Source organism: Perca flavescens, chromosome 12, assembly GCF_004354835.1.
Source record: "Perca flavescens isolate YP-PL-M2 chromosome 12, PFLA_1.0, whole genome shotgun sequence".
Classification (NCBI taxonomy): Eukaryota; Metazoa; Chordata; class Actinopteri; order Perciformes; family Percidae; genus Perca; species Perca flavescens.
Window position 1 is genome coordinate 29,251,550 of NC_041342.1, and position 19,113 is coordinate 29,270,662.

Here is a 19,113-nt window from a genome sequence, read left to right on the forward strand (position 1 = left end):
ATGGGGTGGGGGGAGGGGAGGGGAATTGAAGATTGTGAAATTGCAACAACCTGCATGTGAAAGTGACCTCAATGTCAGCCAAAACAATCTCAGCAAATTTGTGTAAAATGTTCATATTTTCTGTGTTTTATACAGCTAAAACAGCCTGGGGTCAAATTGACCCCAAGGAACACCGATGCGTACAAAATGCATACAGGACATTGAAAATATATCATCATGTTAGTTTTATGTTTACCCAGTTGTCCCCATTAAATTAGGAAAAGTCATTCAATATGCAGCAAAAAAAAATGATGTCAAGCACTTTTTTAGAGATGTTAAACATTGAATGGGGTCAAATTGACCCCAAGGATAACAGGAGGGTTAAACATGCAGTGCATTGCAAAGTCCATGTCCAGTTCAGTAGGCTTACCTCATGAACACAGAATCAGTTAGAGATACACCCACTGAGTTGTATGGGCTGGGAGCTATAGATAAGATGGATACAAACTGCCCACTCTTGTTTTTTCAACGAGGCTGGAGTTTTTTCTTTTAGTTTGTAAGTTGCCCATTCTGACATATTTAGTCAGTAATGCAATCCAGGTTGTAGGGGGAAAGACGATTGCAACAGCATAACAATAACCATTCACTTTCTAAGATGCAACAGTAAGGCGTGATGTCATTTCAGTTACAGGAAACAATAAAAAGGCAACTTGAAGCACCTTGTCTCAATACAAACTGCAGCCTTGAACAAGATGAGACCATCAATCCTGATACATTTGAACTTAATCACCATGCAAGAAACATTCAACTACAACCTATAACAATCACTTTTAAGCATTGAAATAGATAAAATAAAAACAGAATTCAAAATATAAAATGGTAATGAAGTGTGTAATAAAAAAGTAGACATTGTAGACTGCGGGACACATAAACAAGACAAACGCATACATATATATATATATATAGACCACTAAGGTCTATATAAAAGAGACTTCAGATACAGTATTAGGGGACCACTAAGGTCTATATAAAAGAGACTTCAGATACAGTATTAGGGGACCACTAAGGTCTATATAAAAGAGACTTCAGATACAGTATTAGGGGACCACTAAGGTCTATATAAAAGAGACTTCAGATACAGTATTAGGGGACCACTAAGGTCTATATTAAAGCATCCAAAGAGCACCATGTCATGGGACCTTTAGACTTTCTTCTTCATAAAACGTGTCGGACATCATCACATTTTTGTATACATTTTTATTCATTTACATTAGTAAGCTACAGGACAGCGTCTTTCAAAACATGACCTGCGCATTTTCAGGCACTTCTGAAAATGCACTCTGTGTCTGACACCATTGTCCCAACTTCAAAGGATGAAATCAAAACAACAGTGATACTCGACGCCGCTTGCCTGCTTAAAACATGGCGGGACATGCCTGACTAATAATGCAGCGCACCCACATCCAATTGGCGACAATCTGTGTGACGTATACGGATGTAAACAGAGCAGAGAAGAGTCGTCCTACCGGCGTGTATGCAAGGTGAGAATGTTTTAAAAATGTGGTTTCAAATGAGCTGAAAATGTAGGCACAATACTGATGGCGTTGAAGTAGCTCGTAATGCACGAATGCACGCATGGTAACGTTATCTGTGACGTAAAATCGGTATATGTGACTCTAATTTACCAGCAGTAACGTTATGTATTTGTACTTATTTTTCAATAGCAACATTTTTGTGAATCTCAACTGTGTGCAGATCAGTGAATGGACACGGAGCGTTAATAGTGTGTGTGTGTGTGTGTGTGTGTGTGTGTGTGTGTGTGTGTGTGTGTGTGTGTGTGTGTGTGTGTGTGTGTGTGTGTGTGTGTGTGTGTGTGTGGTAGATATGTCCGCCAACAAAAATATGGAAGTCTACCTCTAAAGAGGTAAAAAAAAAATAACCGTTCCATACAACAAGTGTACAAAATAGGAGAATAATTAATAAAAATAATTTCCTTAATGTAATTAAATTGACCACAGTGCCGGAAATTAAGTGTTGGATTGCTCAAACTGTTATGGGGGTGCCGGGGAGGACCCCCAGACCCCCTGGTTATAATGTGTCACCACAAATGTTTAAACCAAACCTACGCCCTTGCCATGACATATGGCCGTATGAATAACTATACCATGAAACCAAGTGGCTGCACTATTAGGTCTGTCCTTTTTAATGGGGTGAACATGTCTCTTGTTTTATATACTTACAAATAATTTAGATCACTTTGTATACAACGTTTTCCACTTTGGCATTAAAGGGTCTCTCCATCAGTGCCAAAAAAGTCACTTTAAATTTACTTTGATTCAGTGTTGTAAAAAACATGCAATCGTCCATGTGCAGTTAATACTTTTTATATGAGTTGTATCTGGCTTCTCTGTTTTGGTTTGTATAATTGGACATACAGTGAGTGTGTATATACCATAGACAAGACTCACCTAGACTAATTATGTGGTATGACACCAGGCTTCAAAATTAGCACCATCTATCTGCCAAATGCTGGTAAAATATGCAAGGGACTGGTAGGTTTCCTTTACTCACCAACCATAAAAAACAATGGTAATCTATTGAGTGGTAGTCAAATTTAAACATTAACTAGCACTTTGGCTGGTGAGGAAATGACGCTTATAGGACTCAGTTTATTCTTTACTAATTGTCTGACCTGACTACTACTCTACAGTACAGAGGCAAGACCTTCAACCACTGGGGGTCAGCATAGGAAAGATCTTCAGCTACTTCAATGAGTTGCTTTTTCAATGCCCCAAACTCAATATGTATGAAGGAACTACAATTCATTATGTGCAATATCATTACTCTCATTGAGCAATATCTATTACTCATTGAATATGATCGCCACTATTGGGCAATTTTCAAATTATGTGCAATAACCTGCACTGTATATAAAACCATATATTTTTTTAATATATGTATATAGCGTCCCAGAACTGTGCACCTTATCGCCCTTTTTTTTTTATTGCACAACTTATTTTATTCCATGTTGTTATATTTATTTTACGTACATGTTGGCACTGGAAAAGGATTTGCCTGTAATCTAAATGTACATGTATATAATGACAATAAAAGGCATTCTATTCTATTCACTCTCCACTGATAAAGAATGTATTCTCAGTTACTTATGACATGAGAACCATTTCATTCCAAAAACAATCAGGAAAGTGTTCCCAGCATGCATTATTCCCAGAAAAGTGACCATCCGTGTGGTCTTATAGGGAAGGAAGCGAAGATGAGGGTGTCCACCAGTCATCTCCAGCAGCTCGCCATCTTCACAACCGTGCTGACCGGGGGTGGGATCGGCACCATGTACTATCTGCAGCAGAGTGAGTACAACTGGGGTGTGAATGACAGCCTGGTGTGCCTCTAGTGTTTGAGTTTGTATGTGAGAAAAGGGGTTTAGGGCACGCACAGACCATAGAAAGGGAAGCGACGATTCGCCACAGGGGTTGTGCGGCGGTGGGAGCGTCACTTAAATGGCCCATTTGTATGACTATTGTTTGTGTTATTTATTCCACAAATCTGGAACAAGTAGACTTTATATTTCACAATTATTGTTTTCTGAGAAAGATAGATAGGTAGGTAGGTAGGTAGGTAGATAGATAGATAGTCTTTATTGTCCACTGGGGAAATTTGTTTTCACAGTCTGTACAAGGCCTCATAAAAATACATGCATACACATACAGTAAACATAGACACCTTCACCCCAATCACCCTGTAATGCACAGGTCCCTCCAGTCCGTTCCACTGGCACCCCTTGTGTGCAGCATGCAACATATTAGTAACACACACACATTACAGTCACCGCTGGGGAGCTTCATTTAGGGATGATATGGCAGAAGGTACAAAACCCTTAAGCTACTGTAGCGGACCTGTGTCCAGGCCAAGGACCTGTATCTGTGTCCTGATGGAAGCAGTGTGAAAAAGGGGTAGAGGTGATGACTGGGGTGATGCGCAATTTGTCCGATGAGAACAGTCAGCTGTTACACAAACTCCTGAGAAGTAAAGTGCTTGTGTTTCCTTTTTGTTTTTACCCTCAAAGGGTTTTAAAACTTTCTTGTGGCGTTTCCTGTTTACTATAAGGGACTCTCACCCCACCTGAAAACAGTGTGTGTGTGTGTGTGTGTGTGTGTGTGTGTGTGTGTGTGTGTGTGTGTGTGTGTGTGTGTGTGTGTGTGTGTGTGTGTGCGTGTGTGTGTGTGTGTGTGTGTGTGTGTGTGTGTGTGTGTGCGTGTGCGCAGCCTTCAACTTCTGTCAGAGTTGCTCCATGTCAGACAACTGTTCAACTGCTCTAATCTTTTTTAAGTCCTTAACTGACAGGTGCACTGCTTTCATCTAATAGTTTTTGAACGAGAAGTTCAACTGCTCCCAGTCATTACACTTCAACATTTCAACATTTTAGCATTTTAGCACTTTTAACTTATTATTTTATAACCCTCTTCCACTTTTTTGTACCTCACTTCTCTGTCTACCCATCCAATCAGAGAAGTTTGCCGAGTCAGACTACCACAGACTGGCTCTGCAGAAACTGGAGGCATGTCCAGTTGCCATGGAAAGCCTGGGCGCCCCACCTTTAAAAGTCCACAACATCCATCTGAGTGACAGAAACAACCGCATAGATCAGCGCACTGCACAGGTACGGTGTTTCAGTCAGCGGTCACCGTACCCCTACTGGCGACTGGGTGTCACTGTGCAAATGTTTGTTTTTGCTATCTTGTCCTTGTAATTGTTGTGTGAAAAAAGTTTTTCTTTGCTTGCCAATTACATTGAATCAAGAAAGCCAACCACTTCTCATTTTTTAGAACAGTTAATATTTTACATTCATCATTATGATAAAAAAATTTCAGGGGGTTAAACTGACCACTTTTAATTAATGTTAACCCCCGCCACATTTGGCGTACTTGTGGACCAACTCAACTCTGACGGATTGGGGATTGATAGTGGTCATGTATTATTGATTTATTTATAATGTATTATAATTATTATTATTATTATTATTATTATTATTATTGTTCATAAACTAGTAATGTATGGTTTTTCAACAATTTCAAGTGAATAATATAACAATTTACGGAAAATATTGTTAAAGCTTGTGTCATGTGGTGCACCCCCCACTGGTTGTGAATGGTTGGTGCCCCTGGGCACCGCCCCAAGTGCCCTTTGGAAAATCCGGGCATGTCCGTCGGACAGTCTGGCGAGGTCGGTGACTCGAGTCTGTTCGGTGTGTTCCGTGCCGTCGTCAGTCGGAGGAGGAGCCGTCGGCGTTCATTTGGGCCGATATTGACTTGTTGAATCGGCCAGTGGGCGGTCGGACTCAATGACCAATTACCGGGAATGACGAGCGGGGTCGAGCGTGACGAACGCCTCTCAAACATCTGACGAAAATCTTTTAAAATGACCTTTTGTCGATCTGAAATGAAGACAGATTCAGCAACTGCACGGCCCGTTTCTCGCTTAAAATGTTGTCAGAAACACGTTTCGGTGAACTATTTTCGTAAAATACGAGATCGTATTCCGAAACGAGCCGCCATTATGGTCAGGGAGAAGCCAGACCCACGTGACGCATTCGCACAATCAGCTGCCGGTTTTAATTTCTTTGGGCGACAATACAGATTAGTGCCGCCTGCTGTTATGGAGACGTATTACTTTTCGCGCACGTGCAGAACGTACGCTCCAGTCAGCGTCGCTTCGGTGTGTTCTGAGGTACTTTTTTGGCCAACTCGGGGAGACTGATGTTGTGTGGCAGTAGGTCTCTCATATGTTGTGTATCTTTTGTTGTCATGATGAGCTCTGATATCTCTCCACGCTTTACTAAATACTAGATTAATTGGAATTTGCGTTGTGTTGCAGATAAAGATCCCTGTGACTGGTTCACAAACTGGAGGTTATCTGTATACGTCTTCAATCAGAGACCCTGACACCAACAGGTGAGTACATTCTGGTAATGCATTCTATCACCTCATTCTGCTCTCAAATGTAAGTTTCTTTTCTTTTTTTTAAATAGCCTGTTTATTAGTTACAGTACTTTTGAAATAACAGGATAATGTATTACCTTCTAGCCGTGCATCAATATACAGACTTCCCTGCATACACCATGACACAAACCTGGGGTTTCAGTGACTTTGTTCACCGCAACTTCCTGCTTCCTTTGTAGATGTAGATACACAACCACATAAGAAGCATTCATGGTATTCTAAAATACAAAAGAAAAGAATCAGAAAGAAAGATTTATTTCCATGTAAAAACTAAACAAACATAAATATAGAAACAAATAACCACCTACACATCCACCACATCACATTTATTTAGAAAGACAAGTCTGCCACTTTCAAAGTCAGGAGTTGAGTTTTCATTCAAACTGACTTATGACTGGTGTGTGTTCACTGCATGCCAAATAAATCAGACCACACACGGCCAAGTGGCGTCCTAATCTAGCCTGCTGTATGACCCGTTGCTTGTGCAGCAATGTAGCAAATTAGCACGTAAAAGGTTATTTCTTAAACTGAGTCTGGTGCAGTGCTCGCTCCACATAAAACATCCTAGGGGCAGACCTATCTCATAAAGTGGCGTATGTATGACACGCCAATTCGCACGCCCTTTTGGCGTGTTATCAAGACGCATAATCGCTTTTTGGCGTGTTGATTAACGCAGTTCGGCCGCCATTGACCTACATTACGTGTGAATTTTCACTGTAGAGAGTAGTATGGAGGGAGGTTGGTTGGTTGGGGTGGTGGATGGGTAAAACACAGGACTTTCACCCAGGACAGCTGGGATCACGTCCCGCGTGTGGCGTTTTTTAGCCATTTTTTTTATTATTATTATTTTTTTAAGCCTTCCCCAAACGTTCTTACCTAAACCCAACCGTTTATTGATTTCCTAAGTGTGTGACGTTGGTCACGTCGTGTTTTTGTCGTTTTTTTGTGTTACTAAAGCCTTTCCCAGTGTTCTTTTCCTAAACCCTACCTTTTTTTTTTACACGCATGTGACGTTCTCGCGATAGTACGTCATGTTCTCGCGATAACATGCAACGTGGCGACGCCACGAGGTGTGTATGTTTACATCCGCTGTATACAGCGTAGACATACCCGTGGATAGCTCAAAGTGCGTACAGATAACACGCCATTTGGCTTTAGGAAAGGGGCGTGTATGTTTACGCAAAGTCATGATGTTACGTTGCTGGGGGCTACATTACTTCCAGCAAACTTCAAGGAGAGCAGTGAGGGCAAAACAGCATCACGATCTCTTTTATGTAACTTTATTTTAATTTTTCTTAGTGGACAATGTATGACAGACATACAGTACAGGCCAAAGGTTTGGACACACCTTCTCATTCAAATGCGTTTCCTTTTTATTTTCATGACTATTTACATTGTAGATTCTCACTGAAGGCATCAAAACTATGATGAACACATATGGAATTATGTACTTAACAAAAAAATGTGAAATAACTGAAAACATGTCTTATATTTTAGATTCTTCAAAGTAGCCGCCCTTTGCTTTTTTATTAATAAGGGCAAACAATCCACTAATTAACCCTGACAAAGCACACCTGTGAAGTGAAAACCATTTCAGGTGACTACCTCATGAAGCTCATTGAGAGAACACCAAGGGTTTGCAGAGTTATCAAAAAAAGCAAAGGGTGGCTACTTTGAGGAATCTAAAATATAAGACATGTTTTCAGTTATTTCACACTTTCTTGTTAAGTACATAATTCCATATGTGTTCATTCATAGTTTTGATGCCTTCAGTGAGAATCTACAATGTAAATAGTCATGAAAATAAAGAAACACATTGAATGAGAAGGTGTGCCCAAACTTTTGGCCTGTACTGTACAGATAGCACCAAACTACATAACAAACCACAATAATATCCTCTATGGCAATTGTAGGTATTTGATTGGAAAATAAAACTATAATGTTACTGTCACACCAAGCATGAGTAGCGGGAAAAAAAATTATAAAAATAAAATAATAATTAAACTAACATGAATAAATGAGAGGTGGTTTGTCTCCAGACTGTCAGCTGGGAAAAAATGAAGACAGTGATGGCAGAATGGGAGTGACCCAGTGGCATTGATAGAAGAGAAGTAGGAAATGAATGGGGGTCCACATTGCAGAGACATTTCTAAAGACTGATTGTTTTCTAAAAAGAAGAATGCGCATCACATGTCAGTCAGTCAGTCTGACATTTATTTCATTTGTAAAGAATAACTTTTCTGCAGTTTCTGCTTTCGGTCTGTTTTGCTGGAAACAGATATGTAGTCACCATCAGCGGTACCATATAAACGGGAAAACATTTAGGTGAAGCATTGGTAAAAAATTAAATGAAAATATAAATTTTGGGGAAAATATTCCATTTTAAAAATCATCGCGAAAAAAATCCCTATACAGACGTGAATACATTTTTTTCCCCTAGCCCATTAGGGCTGCACAATATGAGGAAAATATCTTATTGTGATTATTTTGACCGATATTGCGATTGCAACATGAGCCACGATATTGGAGGGAATGATCATTTTTACATCATTCTCATTTTCATTTAAAAATATTAAAATTAAGAGTGGAGTTTTTGCGAGGATCTCTACCAAACAAAGATTTTTTTTTTCTCTAGTCTGTAGGATACGATTTGTAGGCCGCGGACGTCTTTGCAGCACCACAACAATTAATTCGGAATGGTTTGACACATATTTTGCCTGCGATTTGGATATCGCACTAGCCTGTATTGAGATTTCGATAAATTATTCGCGATTAATTGTGTAGCCCTACCGCCCATGTGGTCAATATAGCATTGCAAGTGCTTGGTATGCACCGTTCCTGAGCCGTGTTTGCCGTTCCCCGCAGGTGGAGTCTGAAACAGGCAGTTCTGAAGCTCAAGGAAGGGCAGATCATCGACCTGCTGAATCCTCCTCAGCCTGCTGCAGCACAGACCCAGGAGCACACACAGGGGGAAGACATGGACCACTGGCACTGACCAACTCCACGCACTAATGACAACAATGAAAGTAGAAGTCGTCTTGCTCCCACTGGTGTTGAGTCTAATTAACCAAAACAATATGGAAGTATATATTTACCAAATCCTCATAATTTTTGAAGAAACAGCATTTACTCGTGACTCTCTCTGTGAGCGTCACCGGGCTTCTAACGGACTGCACTGGATTGTTGTGTTTGCTGTCCTGGTTTGACTTTGATTTAATACAGACCTCTTGTTAATACTTTCACAGTATGATGTGCCTCGGGTCCAAGACATGCACGACCAGGTGAATAATAATCAGATCAGTGTTGAATATACATAATGAATTACCGTCTAGCCTTGCACCAATACATGTTTTTATACACAGACTGCCCTGCATACAGCATCACACACACCTGTGGTTTCACTGACTTTATTCACCGCAACTTCCTGCTTCCTTTGCAGATGTAGAGACACAACCGCATAGGAAGCAGGTTTGGTTGGGTGCATTTTTTGTTTAACTAATAATCATGGCCTCAAGTTCACTTTTTTGGCCACTGTGGCAGGTGGATTTCTTTTGTAAAAAGTTTTATTTATCCAATAGCCCTATCCACTACCCATTTTACCCTCAGTCTTGACCGTTTCAAATGAGCCGTAAAGAGAACGTAGGTACGATACACAGATGTGGGCAAAGAGCAAGTCCAAAGGAAACCGTGTGCACATAAGATCAGTATCGTTTTTAGCCATAGGTGTTACGCACTTCTTCCACATTCTATCACTTCTTGTCTTCTGAGCTAGGTTATAAGGAAAGTGTCTGCGGAGTTATTTTTAAATTGTGTTAAGAGCACAGTGTAATACACACACACAATGCAACCGCATGGGTTGATTATAACAACCGACAATAACGTTTATTGTATTCTTGTTAGGCGGTGAAAAGGCGTAAGGAGGAAGGACGGCAACACAGGACTTTCACTCAGGAGACGGGGGTCGGTGTCCTGTGTGAAACTAAAAGTCAACTGTCTATGTATACCTTATGTTTTAAGTATTTGTGTTTCCTAAACTTAACTAGTTATGCTTCAAAACGTTAACTACGTGTTTAAGCGGCGCCCACTACGTTAAATAGATGCCGATTGTGTGTCGATTTTGAGTCTTTGGAAATCAACCAGCTGGGCATCAATCTCTCTTTATTGTGCTCATTTGCAGGTGCGTAATTTTATTTAGAGGTTGTACCAGAATAGAATTATGTGGTTTAATTTTCAAAAAACAGATTTTTGCATTACTGCAGCTCCTCTTTTCAGCCTGTGTGTTGAGCTCTCTGTTTTAGCTACCGAGTGAGGCATCACACTTCTGTTCCATCTTTGTTGGGAGTCGCACATGCGCAGTAGCTAGGTAAGGACTACTAGCCAGTCAGAAGCAGATTATAACGTGTGTTACAAAGTGACCACGTTTGTCTCTGAAGTAAAGGCTGGACTACAACAGAGCTGTTTGGAGCAGTTTGTGAACAGTGTTTTCTGTTGGAGATGGTAAGTCCCTTTGGGGGGGACTTTGGGCTTTTTCACTTTGTAAACCTATAACGTGCACAATATAATAAGGGAAAGGGAAAAAGCCAAAAAGAATAGTATGAGCATTTTTATCAATGGAAGTCCAACTGAAATTACATCATATCACATGTCCTGTTTTGAACAGCCCGGATAGCTCAGTTGGTAGAGCGGGCGCCCATATATAGAGGAGGTTTACTCCTCAACGCAGCGGGCCAGGGTTCGACTCTGACCTGCGTCCTTTTGCTGCATGTCATTCCCCCCTCTCTCTCTTCCCCTTTCATGTCTTCATCTGTCCTGTCAATAAAGGCCTGTTTGTTTTCAGCTGGTAAGTTACAGTTTTTTACATTGTGGTCTGCCAGATAAGCTGTAAATAAGCTGTAAATAAAACACGTACAGTGACATGCCCATTCGAAGGTTTGGGGGTTAAAGGAGCATTTCTGATACATCTATCAAAGAACCAAAAGGGGTTTAGGAACTGACTACTGTGTAACTAGTACACATTTCCTCATTTAAAGTGTCTTCCAGAAATACTTTTGGCATTTGTTCACACTCCGTGGAATACAATAAGCCGTTGTTAGTGAACAGGTCAAACATTTTGATGATTCTTCTCTTAAATATTTCTTAAACTTTAAAAGTGTGTTTCCTCTGCCTGGAGAAAATTTATACTTTTCTAAAATCAGTGTAAAACCTGAAAAAGAAGGAAAAAAATGAGAAAAAGTGAGCTCTGACCTTGTTCCAGACCCTTATTGTGTTTTTGTCAGCGAATTGGAATTAATAATAATATGCAATTTCATCAGCGTTATTACACAGAAGATAGAATTTAAACATGAACAGAAAGGCACTTTTCAAATAGGAAAGAAGCAAATTCAGTCTAATTTTTTTTGGGTGTTTACCACACATGAGATACAGTTCCAGCTAAAGCCTAACCGACCGCTGACTGACCAAGAATATTAGGTAACACTTGGAGTTTTCTACGTAAGAGTGACATGACACTGTCACGTCACATGAACTGTAGCTCTAACCCTAACCATAACTTGTCATGACAAAACCGCATGACACGTACTAAAATAGCGTTGTCATAAACGTTTATGACTTGTTTATCATGTTTTATGACACGTTCATGACCGTGTCATGTCACTCTTTCTTATTTTTTTATAAATATTTCGGCATTTCTGCCTTTATTGGATAAGAAAGCTGAGATATGAAAGGGGAGAGAGAGAGGCGAAGACATGCAGGAAAACCATCACAGGTCGGACTCGAACCCTGGACCTTCTGCGTCGAGGAATAAACCTCTGCTTATGTGCGCCCGCTCTACCAACTGGGCTAACTGGCAACCACAGTGTCATGTCACTCTTATGTAGAAAATTTCAAGTAAAGTCTAACTGAATAATATTATCTGATTTCCACATAAACCACACACGCACACACAAAACATTTCCTGGAGACCTAACCTAACCATAACCTGCTCCGTTAATTGGTCTTTAGTCTGAAATGTGTCCCAGAAGGTAGCCTAAATTACGCACGCATGCACGCACGCACGCACGCACGCACACATGCACACATGCACACATGCACAAGCACACAAACACATTTCCTGGAGACCTACCCTAACCATAACAATCCAAAAATCTACTTTTTCCCAATTGGGGACATGGCTTTTTGTCCCCAATTGTACAAGCTGTCCCCATTAACTGATCTTTAGTCTGAAATGTGTCCCAGAAGGTAGCCTAAATCAGGAACACACGCACACACACACACACACACACACACACACACACACACACACACACACACACACAAAAAAACATTTCCTGGAGACCTAACCTAGCCATAACATGCTCCATTAATTGGTCTTTAGTCTGAAATGTGTCCCAGAAGGTAGCCTAAATCACACATACGCACACACACACACACACACACACACACACACACACACAAACACATTTCCTGGAGACCTACCCTAACCATAACAATCCAAAAATCAACTTTTTCCCAATTGGGGACATGGCTTTTTCTCCCCAATTGGACAAGCTGTCCCCCATTAACTGATCTTTAGTCTGAAATGTGTCCCATAAGGTAGCCTAAATCAGGAATACACACACACAAACTCCCACACATTACAACAACAACAACACATTAGTGTGTTGTAGGACAGCCCCTTTAGCAGATGCCTCTCTTTGTCACCCAAACTCTTAAGCTCAGTGAGCTGCATTGATCACTCCAGAGACGCTCAGGGCTTCCTTGTGCTCCTCATTGTCCTCCTCTCACTGCGCTTCTGCAAAGCTGCACTGGTGAGTTCACTCAGCCTTTTACGGCAGTGACTTCAAGAGTCTTTTTTTGTTTGTTTGCTTGATTTGAATTTGCATTGAGAAATTAATAAAGTACTTCATTATTTACAGTGATCTGTATTTAACACTATGCTTCTCTATGAAATGTACATATATATGCATATTTTGCTGGTTAATTCTAAAACTGGCATATTTATGGTTATGTGTCAACTGCACGGTGAGGATGAGGTATCTCTTTAAATCTTAGATAACATCAGATCAAACAGAGCACTAGTAGTTAAGGGCTAGACTTTCAACTTCATACAAAATACTGAAATGACTCATGACATGAAACTAACCCATAATAGTTTGTCGCAGTGACAAGCAATAACGCGATTCAACTTCAAAGTCTTATCAGCTGATGTGAAGCTTCAGAAATTCAGGTTTCTACTTTGATGAAAAAAAATAACAATAACACATCTGTACTACTGTAGGTCATTATGAATAACAATAAAAAACCGCATTGACCCTGTGACTTAAAGATAAAACTGCTGAGTAGTAATAACGCAAAAGCTCTATCAAGGCACACATACAAAAATGATAGGCCTATATATATATTTTTTTTGGAGGTATTTTATTTAAAATCTTCTGATTGCAAATGCCATTGTTTGCATATTTACTACTGATGATATGATATGATGACTAGGATAGTTACATTTTACAGGATGAATGGACACAATTGAGTTGTTTAAATTTAGGACAGCATCAGAAAAATCAGAAACTAACTACACTTTTTAATAATAGAAAAACAAACTTTTTTTTATCTTTTGAATTAGAAAAGGGCCTGATACAGTTTATTAGATCTTAGAAAATACACAAATAGCATTACTACAGATGATAAGCAATACACTTATTATAAAGAGAAAACCAAATTAGTGTTCATCGTTGGATTATCAACATCAGTAACTGCATCATTACGAAAAGCTGTTACTTAAACATTTCAAAACAGATGAACTTTGATGATGATGTAACTAGTCCTGACTCTTGAGTCAGGAAACGAGCCACTGAGCTCCTTTTAATTAACTTTCACCGAAATACACAGGACATAACACCCGTGCTGCTTGACAAAACTTCTTTGAAATTCTATTCTAGTTCTGAATTAAACCATTTAAACCCCATTTAGTTAGCTGATGTTGACTCATTTCTGGGAACAAGTATTTCACACCAGTTGAGAGAGTCGGGACTTTTTTTTTTTCCTGCTCAGTCTGCAGTGTCTGTTCTTCTTTTTTTGAGAGTGTCGCAAAAAGTATCAACACAAGTTGACAGACAACGCGTTAGTCATTGGTTTAACTGGAAGTTATTTTTTTAACACCATCCTGTACTGTTATTCTTTAAATGTAGTTAGTCTCGGGGATGTTATGTTGCTTGGATACTCATTAGTGTTCAACACAGTAACAGCTGCTTCATCTTCCTCTTCCTGTCTCAATGTGCCACATCGTCAGCATAAACACAACCTCTGCTCACACCTTTGTGCAAACGCAAATACATCCAAAATAATTGCATAAAATGAGCGTGCAATGCACGCTCACGGAAGGCTTGAATCATGTGGACACGACGACAGTTTTGTTGTCATTACTTAGAATTCCTCATGGGGGCGACAGAAACTACGCATTATAGTAAAAAACGTATTTTATGTGTTTTGTTTTGTGTGCAAAAATATTAATGTGTAAAGTAACTAGTGACTAAAACTGTCAGATTAATGTAGTGTAAAAGTACAAGATTTCCCTCTGAGATGTAGGGCAGTAGAAGTAGAAATTTTCTTGAAAAGAAAAGACTCAAGTAAAGTAAAAGTACCTCAAATTTGTGGTAAAGACACCCAGGTTTGAGTGTATAGAGCAGCCTAAATTGAATTGTTGTTGAACGATATAATCTGAAAAGGAACATATGTACCAAAAGATAAAAAAATATATATTAAAGGTCATAAAACACAACAACAAAACAGCATTCTGGTCTTCATCAATGTGTTAAGTCTCTAAAACAATGGGCCTCATTCACCAAACGTTCTTCAGAACAAATTTGTTCTTAAACCCCACTTACGCAGTTTCCACGTAGATTCTGGTACTTACCAATGTTTTCTTATTTTGGGATTTGTTCTTAGGTAAGAACAGAATCTATGCACACTCAAGAGCACTCTTACGCACAATTGAGAGCTGACATGTTTGCGCAAAGTAAGTAGTTATACCATTTTCGTCCGTTCTAATTTAAAATGTAATATTTCTCTCCTACTAATCTTTTTCATTATTTTACACATAATTATATGTATTTGTTTTAATAAATACACACTACACTTACACTTCTTCTCATTTGTAAAGCACTTTGAATTGCCATTGTGTATGAATTGTGCTAAGCCTATACAAATAAACTTGCCTTGCTTTGCCTTCAATTCACATTAACATCAATTATGTTAACGGGGAACCCTGCCATCCAATAATAAGTGATTGATCATGCTATTTATACGCCCAAAGTGTGCATATTTCTGCAGACTAGTACTAAAGTTTTTCTTTCTTTTGGAGTCGAGGCCTCCACCGTCTTTACCACATCTTTTCGGCATTTAGGCGTTTACCTATACCAAATAGGAGCAATGGGCACGAGCTTTCAATTTACGAAGACATTGGGATTCATCATTTTAAGAACACACCTGCGAACAATTCTGCTGTTTAAGAACACGTCATGAATCAGACCTAGACTTTTCTTAGGAACAAATTTAAGAAAAAAAACGTAGGAAGATATTGGTGAATGAGGCCCATTGACATGTCTAAAAATAGAAAGATAAATATGGTTTGTATACAGCAATGTGAAATAATGATATTGCACAGTAATGAAATTGCACAATATTATCAGTGTTATCAAAAGTATTAAATATGAAATATTGCACAGTAGGTGGGTAGAAGAAAGTCTGGGGGTTGGGGGTAAGACTGTGAAGTCAGTGCATGTGCATACTGATGACAAACTGGATTTAAAAAAAGTTTGTTCATGTTTCACATAGAGTTTAACCTGATCCAGGCTGTACAACAATGCAATGATAGCAGTCATTTCACATCCATACAGGGATGGTAGTTTACAGCTGTTAAAACATAAAATATATGTATTTTTTTAACACACTGGTATCGGATCGGTACTCTGTATCGGCTGGTACGCAAGTTCAGGTATAGGAATCGGTATTGGGAAGGAAAAAACTGTATCGGAATAGTTGTATCCAGGGGCGTCGGACTGGGGGGGAAAAGGGGACTGAGTACCCAGGGCCCTCATGCGAGGAGGGCCCAAAAAGATGCTAGAATGAATAGCTGTGTTTGCGGGGAGGGGCCCATAGAAAATGCCTTTCTACGGGGCCCAGAATTTTGATATACGCACCTGTTTGTATCATACACAGTTGTATAAGCAATTTCTTCAACTAACAGCAAATATACTAACGCAGATCTTTAATGTCTCACAGATCAAACCCCAGCCATGAGCCACGATGACCAATATCTGAACTTCATGGACCTATTTAATAGCTATGGAGGCAATGACACGACTGACCCAAATTATGTGGTCACCGGAACTGTCCAAATCTGTTCTAAGGATGAAGTCAACAAGTTTGGCGCAGCATTCATCCCAATGTTCTACTACTCCAACTTCATCTTGAGTTTCCTTGGCAATGGGCTCGTCCTCTTCATCATCTACAAGTATGAGAAGCTCAGTACAGTGACAAACATCTTCCTCCTGAATTTGGTCCTCTCCAACCTTCTCTTTGCCTCCAGTCTCCCCTTCTGGGCGACTTACCATCTGTCTGAGTGGATTTTTGGCATGACTCTGTGTAAGCTGGTCAGCAGTGCCTACTTCATCGGCTTTTACAGCTCCATCCTCTTCCTCACGCTCATGACATTTGACCGATACCTCGCGGTGGTGCATGCAGTGGCGGCTGCTAAAAGCAGGAAGAAGGCGTATGCCATCGCTGCGTCAGTGGCAGTTTGGTGCATCAGTATCGTAGCGAGCGTGAAAGAGCTGGTTCTCCAAAATGTGCAGCAGAATCCGTTAAATGGACTCGTATGTAAGGAGTCAGGATACACTAAGAGCACTATGGACCACTGGCGTCTGGTCACTTATTACCAACAATTCCTGGTCTTCTTCGTCCTCCCGCTGTTCATGGTGATGTACTGCTACATCAGCATCACTGTCCGCATTATGTCCACCCGCATGAAGGAGAAGTGCCGCGCCATCAAGCTCATATTTATTATCATCTTCACCTTCTTCGCCTGCTGGACGCCCTACAATATTGTCATCCTCCTTCGAGCTATTAACATCTCCAGTGAGGGTGAAAAATCGTGTTCTGACGCAGAGAGCTTGGACTATGCCCTGTACGTGACCCGGAACATAGCCTATTTGTATTGTTGCATTAGTCCTGTGTTTTACACATTTGTGGGCAAGAAGTTCCAGAGCCACTTCAGAAGGCTGTTGGCCAAGAGGATCCCCTGTCTGAAGAGACACATGAGCCTCAGCAGCCAGAGCACCAGAACCACGTCACAGAGGACACCACACTCTGCTTATGAGTACTAGACAGGCACGCACGCACACACGCACGCACGCACGCACGCACGCACGCACGTATGCCGCGCACAGCTTTTTGTCCCCAATTGGACAAGCTGCCCCCCATTAACTAGTCTTTAGTCTGAAATGTGTTCCCAAAGGTAGCCTAAGGAGCACACACACACACACACACACACACACACACACACACACACACACACACACACACACACGCATGTACGCACACACCCACGCACACACACCAAATTTCACTTCCACTTCCTGCCAGACTCCTCTACACTGTAACATTTCTTTCTCAGTTTGAAACAGTCAAATAGTATTTTGTTTAACTTCTCAACTGCAGACTGCTTAACATCTACTTTTCACATTGTAATTGTTAGTTTTTTTCATGCTTGAATGATGTATGACGTATTGTATTTGTGTTAAATTCCTCAATAAATGGGTGGTGATGGTGGATATTACACATGCCTGTGGTGTGGGACACCTGGGTTTGATTCTCACTGTGATACATCAACCAATGTGTCGCTGAGCAAGACACGTAATCCCTAGTTGCTCCAGAGGTGTACGACCTCTGACATATAGCAATTGTAAGTCGCTTTGGATAAAAGCGTCAGCTAAATGACATTTAATGCAATATAACATATGTCTTATGAGACTCGTACTACTGTTTACTTTTACTTATGACATGTTTATTTCTATTCATGCTTTGTTTTAATGTTTATGCTGTTTATAAAGAATTATGGGCTTACATGCAATGAAGGTGCTATACAAAATGAAATTGCCATTGCCATTACTGTTAAATAAAATTTAAGAAATAAAATGTAACAAAAGAAATATTGTTTTCTCATCTTCTGTGTCCAAGGTCTAGAGAAAGCATGAATTTTAAATCAGTATGTGTCTTCAGGTGGCTGATAAGTGGGGATTAAATATTTGAGCTGTATGCATATACCCAACGTCGCAGCTCTCTCCGTAGGAAAGCAATAGCTACTGTATACAGCTGCAAGGTGATTCTGCTGTTGATCATATGTAGATATAATGTGGTTATGCCCTTCTGAATGTATTCACAATTATATAAAAACATTTATTATGTGTGTTTCTGGCTCCAAGCTGATGCTAAATTAAGTTGAGATTGTTAATTTGTCTATAGCATATAGAATAGATATAAATTTAGGTATGATGCAAATTAGCGACAACAATTCTTTACAAAATGGTAAAATTAATAAAACACATTTTCCCATCTCAGATATGTATATTTTATTCATGTCACAAAGTTGTTAGAACTTCTAAACATTAATTGACAAATAAATGAATCTTGACAACAGCAGGAAAGAAAACACTCTCCTACTCCCTAACACTGACAGTAGTTTTTTTAGGGTTAGGGTTAGGGATAATTTTGCTTCCGTGAACCGGATGTAGTTCCCACTCCAACCGGTCCTACGAGAAACCAGTGCGTGCAAAAGGTTCCTAGGTATGTATCGAATGTAAACAAACCGGCATTGGGGGAATACACACACTATCTCGCCTGAAGTCGGAATGGAAGGGGTTTGATGCAAATTAGCGACAGTTGGCGTTAAGGGGTTAAGGTTATGTTTACTAGCCTTGCAAAGCTGGCAAGAAACTGGTTTGTGCTAATTTCATTGAAAATTGAAGTTCTTGATGACCCTTATCTGATATGATAAGGGCCTTAAAGACTAAATCTAGTGTTATTCCATATTTTTCTTCCTGTCAACAAATGAAAATACCAAAAC

At 40.0% G+C, this 19,113-nt stretch overlaps 2 protein-coding genes across 8 annotated transcripts; both read left to right on the forward strand.

Moving 5' to 3' along the window:
* The first annotated feature begins 1,435 nt into the window (after nucleotides 1–1,435).
* On the forward strand, nucleotides 1,436–10,253 carry coa1 (cytochrome C oxidase assembly factor 1). 6 transcript variants are annotated; one of them, XR_003693943.1, is made up of 7 exons: nucleotides 1,436–1,520; nucleotides 3,240–3,347; nucleotides 4,506–4,657; nucleotides 5,872–5,948; nucleotides 8,862–9,046; nucleotides 9,242–9,277; nucleotides 9,897–10,253. XR_003693943.1 is itself a non-coding variant. In XM_028593704.1 (5 exons), exons 1-5 carry the CDS (start codon nucleotides 1,514–1,516, stop codon nucleotides 8,989–8,991), a joined length of 474 nt encoding a protein of 157 aa, XP_028449505.1. In that variant the 5' UTR covers nucleotides 1,436–1,513; the 3' UTR covers nucleotides 8,992–10,253. The 6 variants fall into 6 exon arrangements, 1 of the variants encoding a protein (XP_028449505.1); XR_003693944.1 differs by having other exon boundaries at nucleotides 8,862–9,022; XR_003693945.1 differs by having other exon boundaries at nucleotides 8,862–9,018.
* A 2,269-nt stretch (nucleotides 10,254–12,522) lies between these two features.
* On the forward strand, nucleotides 12,523–18,199 carry ccr12a (chemokine (C-C motif) receptor 12a). 2 transcript variants are annotated; one of them, XM_028593131.1, is made up of 3 exons: nucleotides 12,523–12,802; nucleotides 14,937–15,006; nucleotides 16,272–18,199. In XM_028593131.1, the coding sequence occupies exons 2-3, from the start codon at nucleotides 14,952–14,954 to the stop codon at nucleotides 17,372–17,374; spliced, it is 1,158 nt and encodes a 385-aa protein (XP_028448932.1). In that variant the 5' UTR covers nucleotides 12,523–12,802; nucleotides 14,937–14,951; the 3' UTR covers nucleotides 17,375–18,199. The 2 variants fall into 2 exon arrangements, with proteins under 2 accessions (XP_028448932.1, XP_028448933.1); XM_028593132.1 differs by lacking the exon at nucleotides 14,937–15,006.
* Nucleotides 18,200–19,113: the final 914 nt, after the last annotated feature.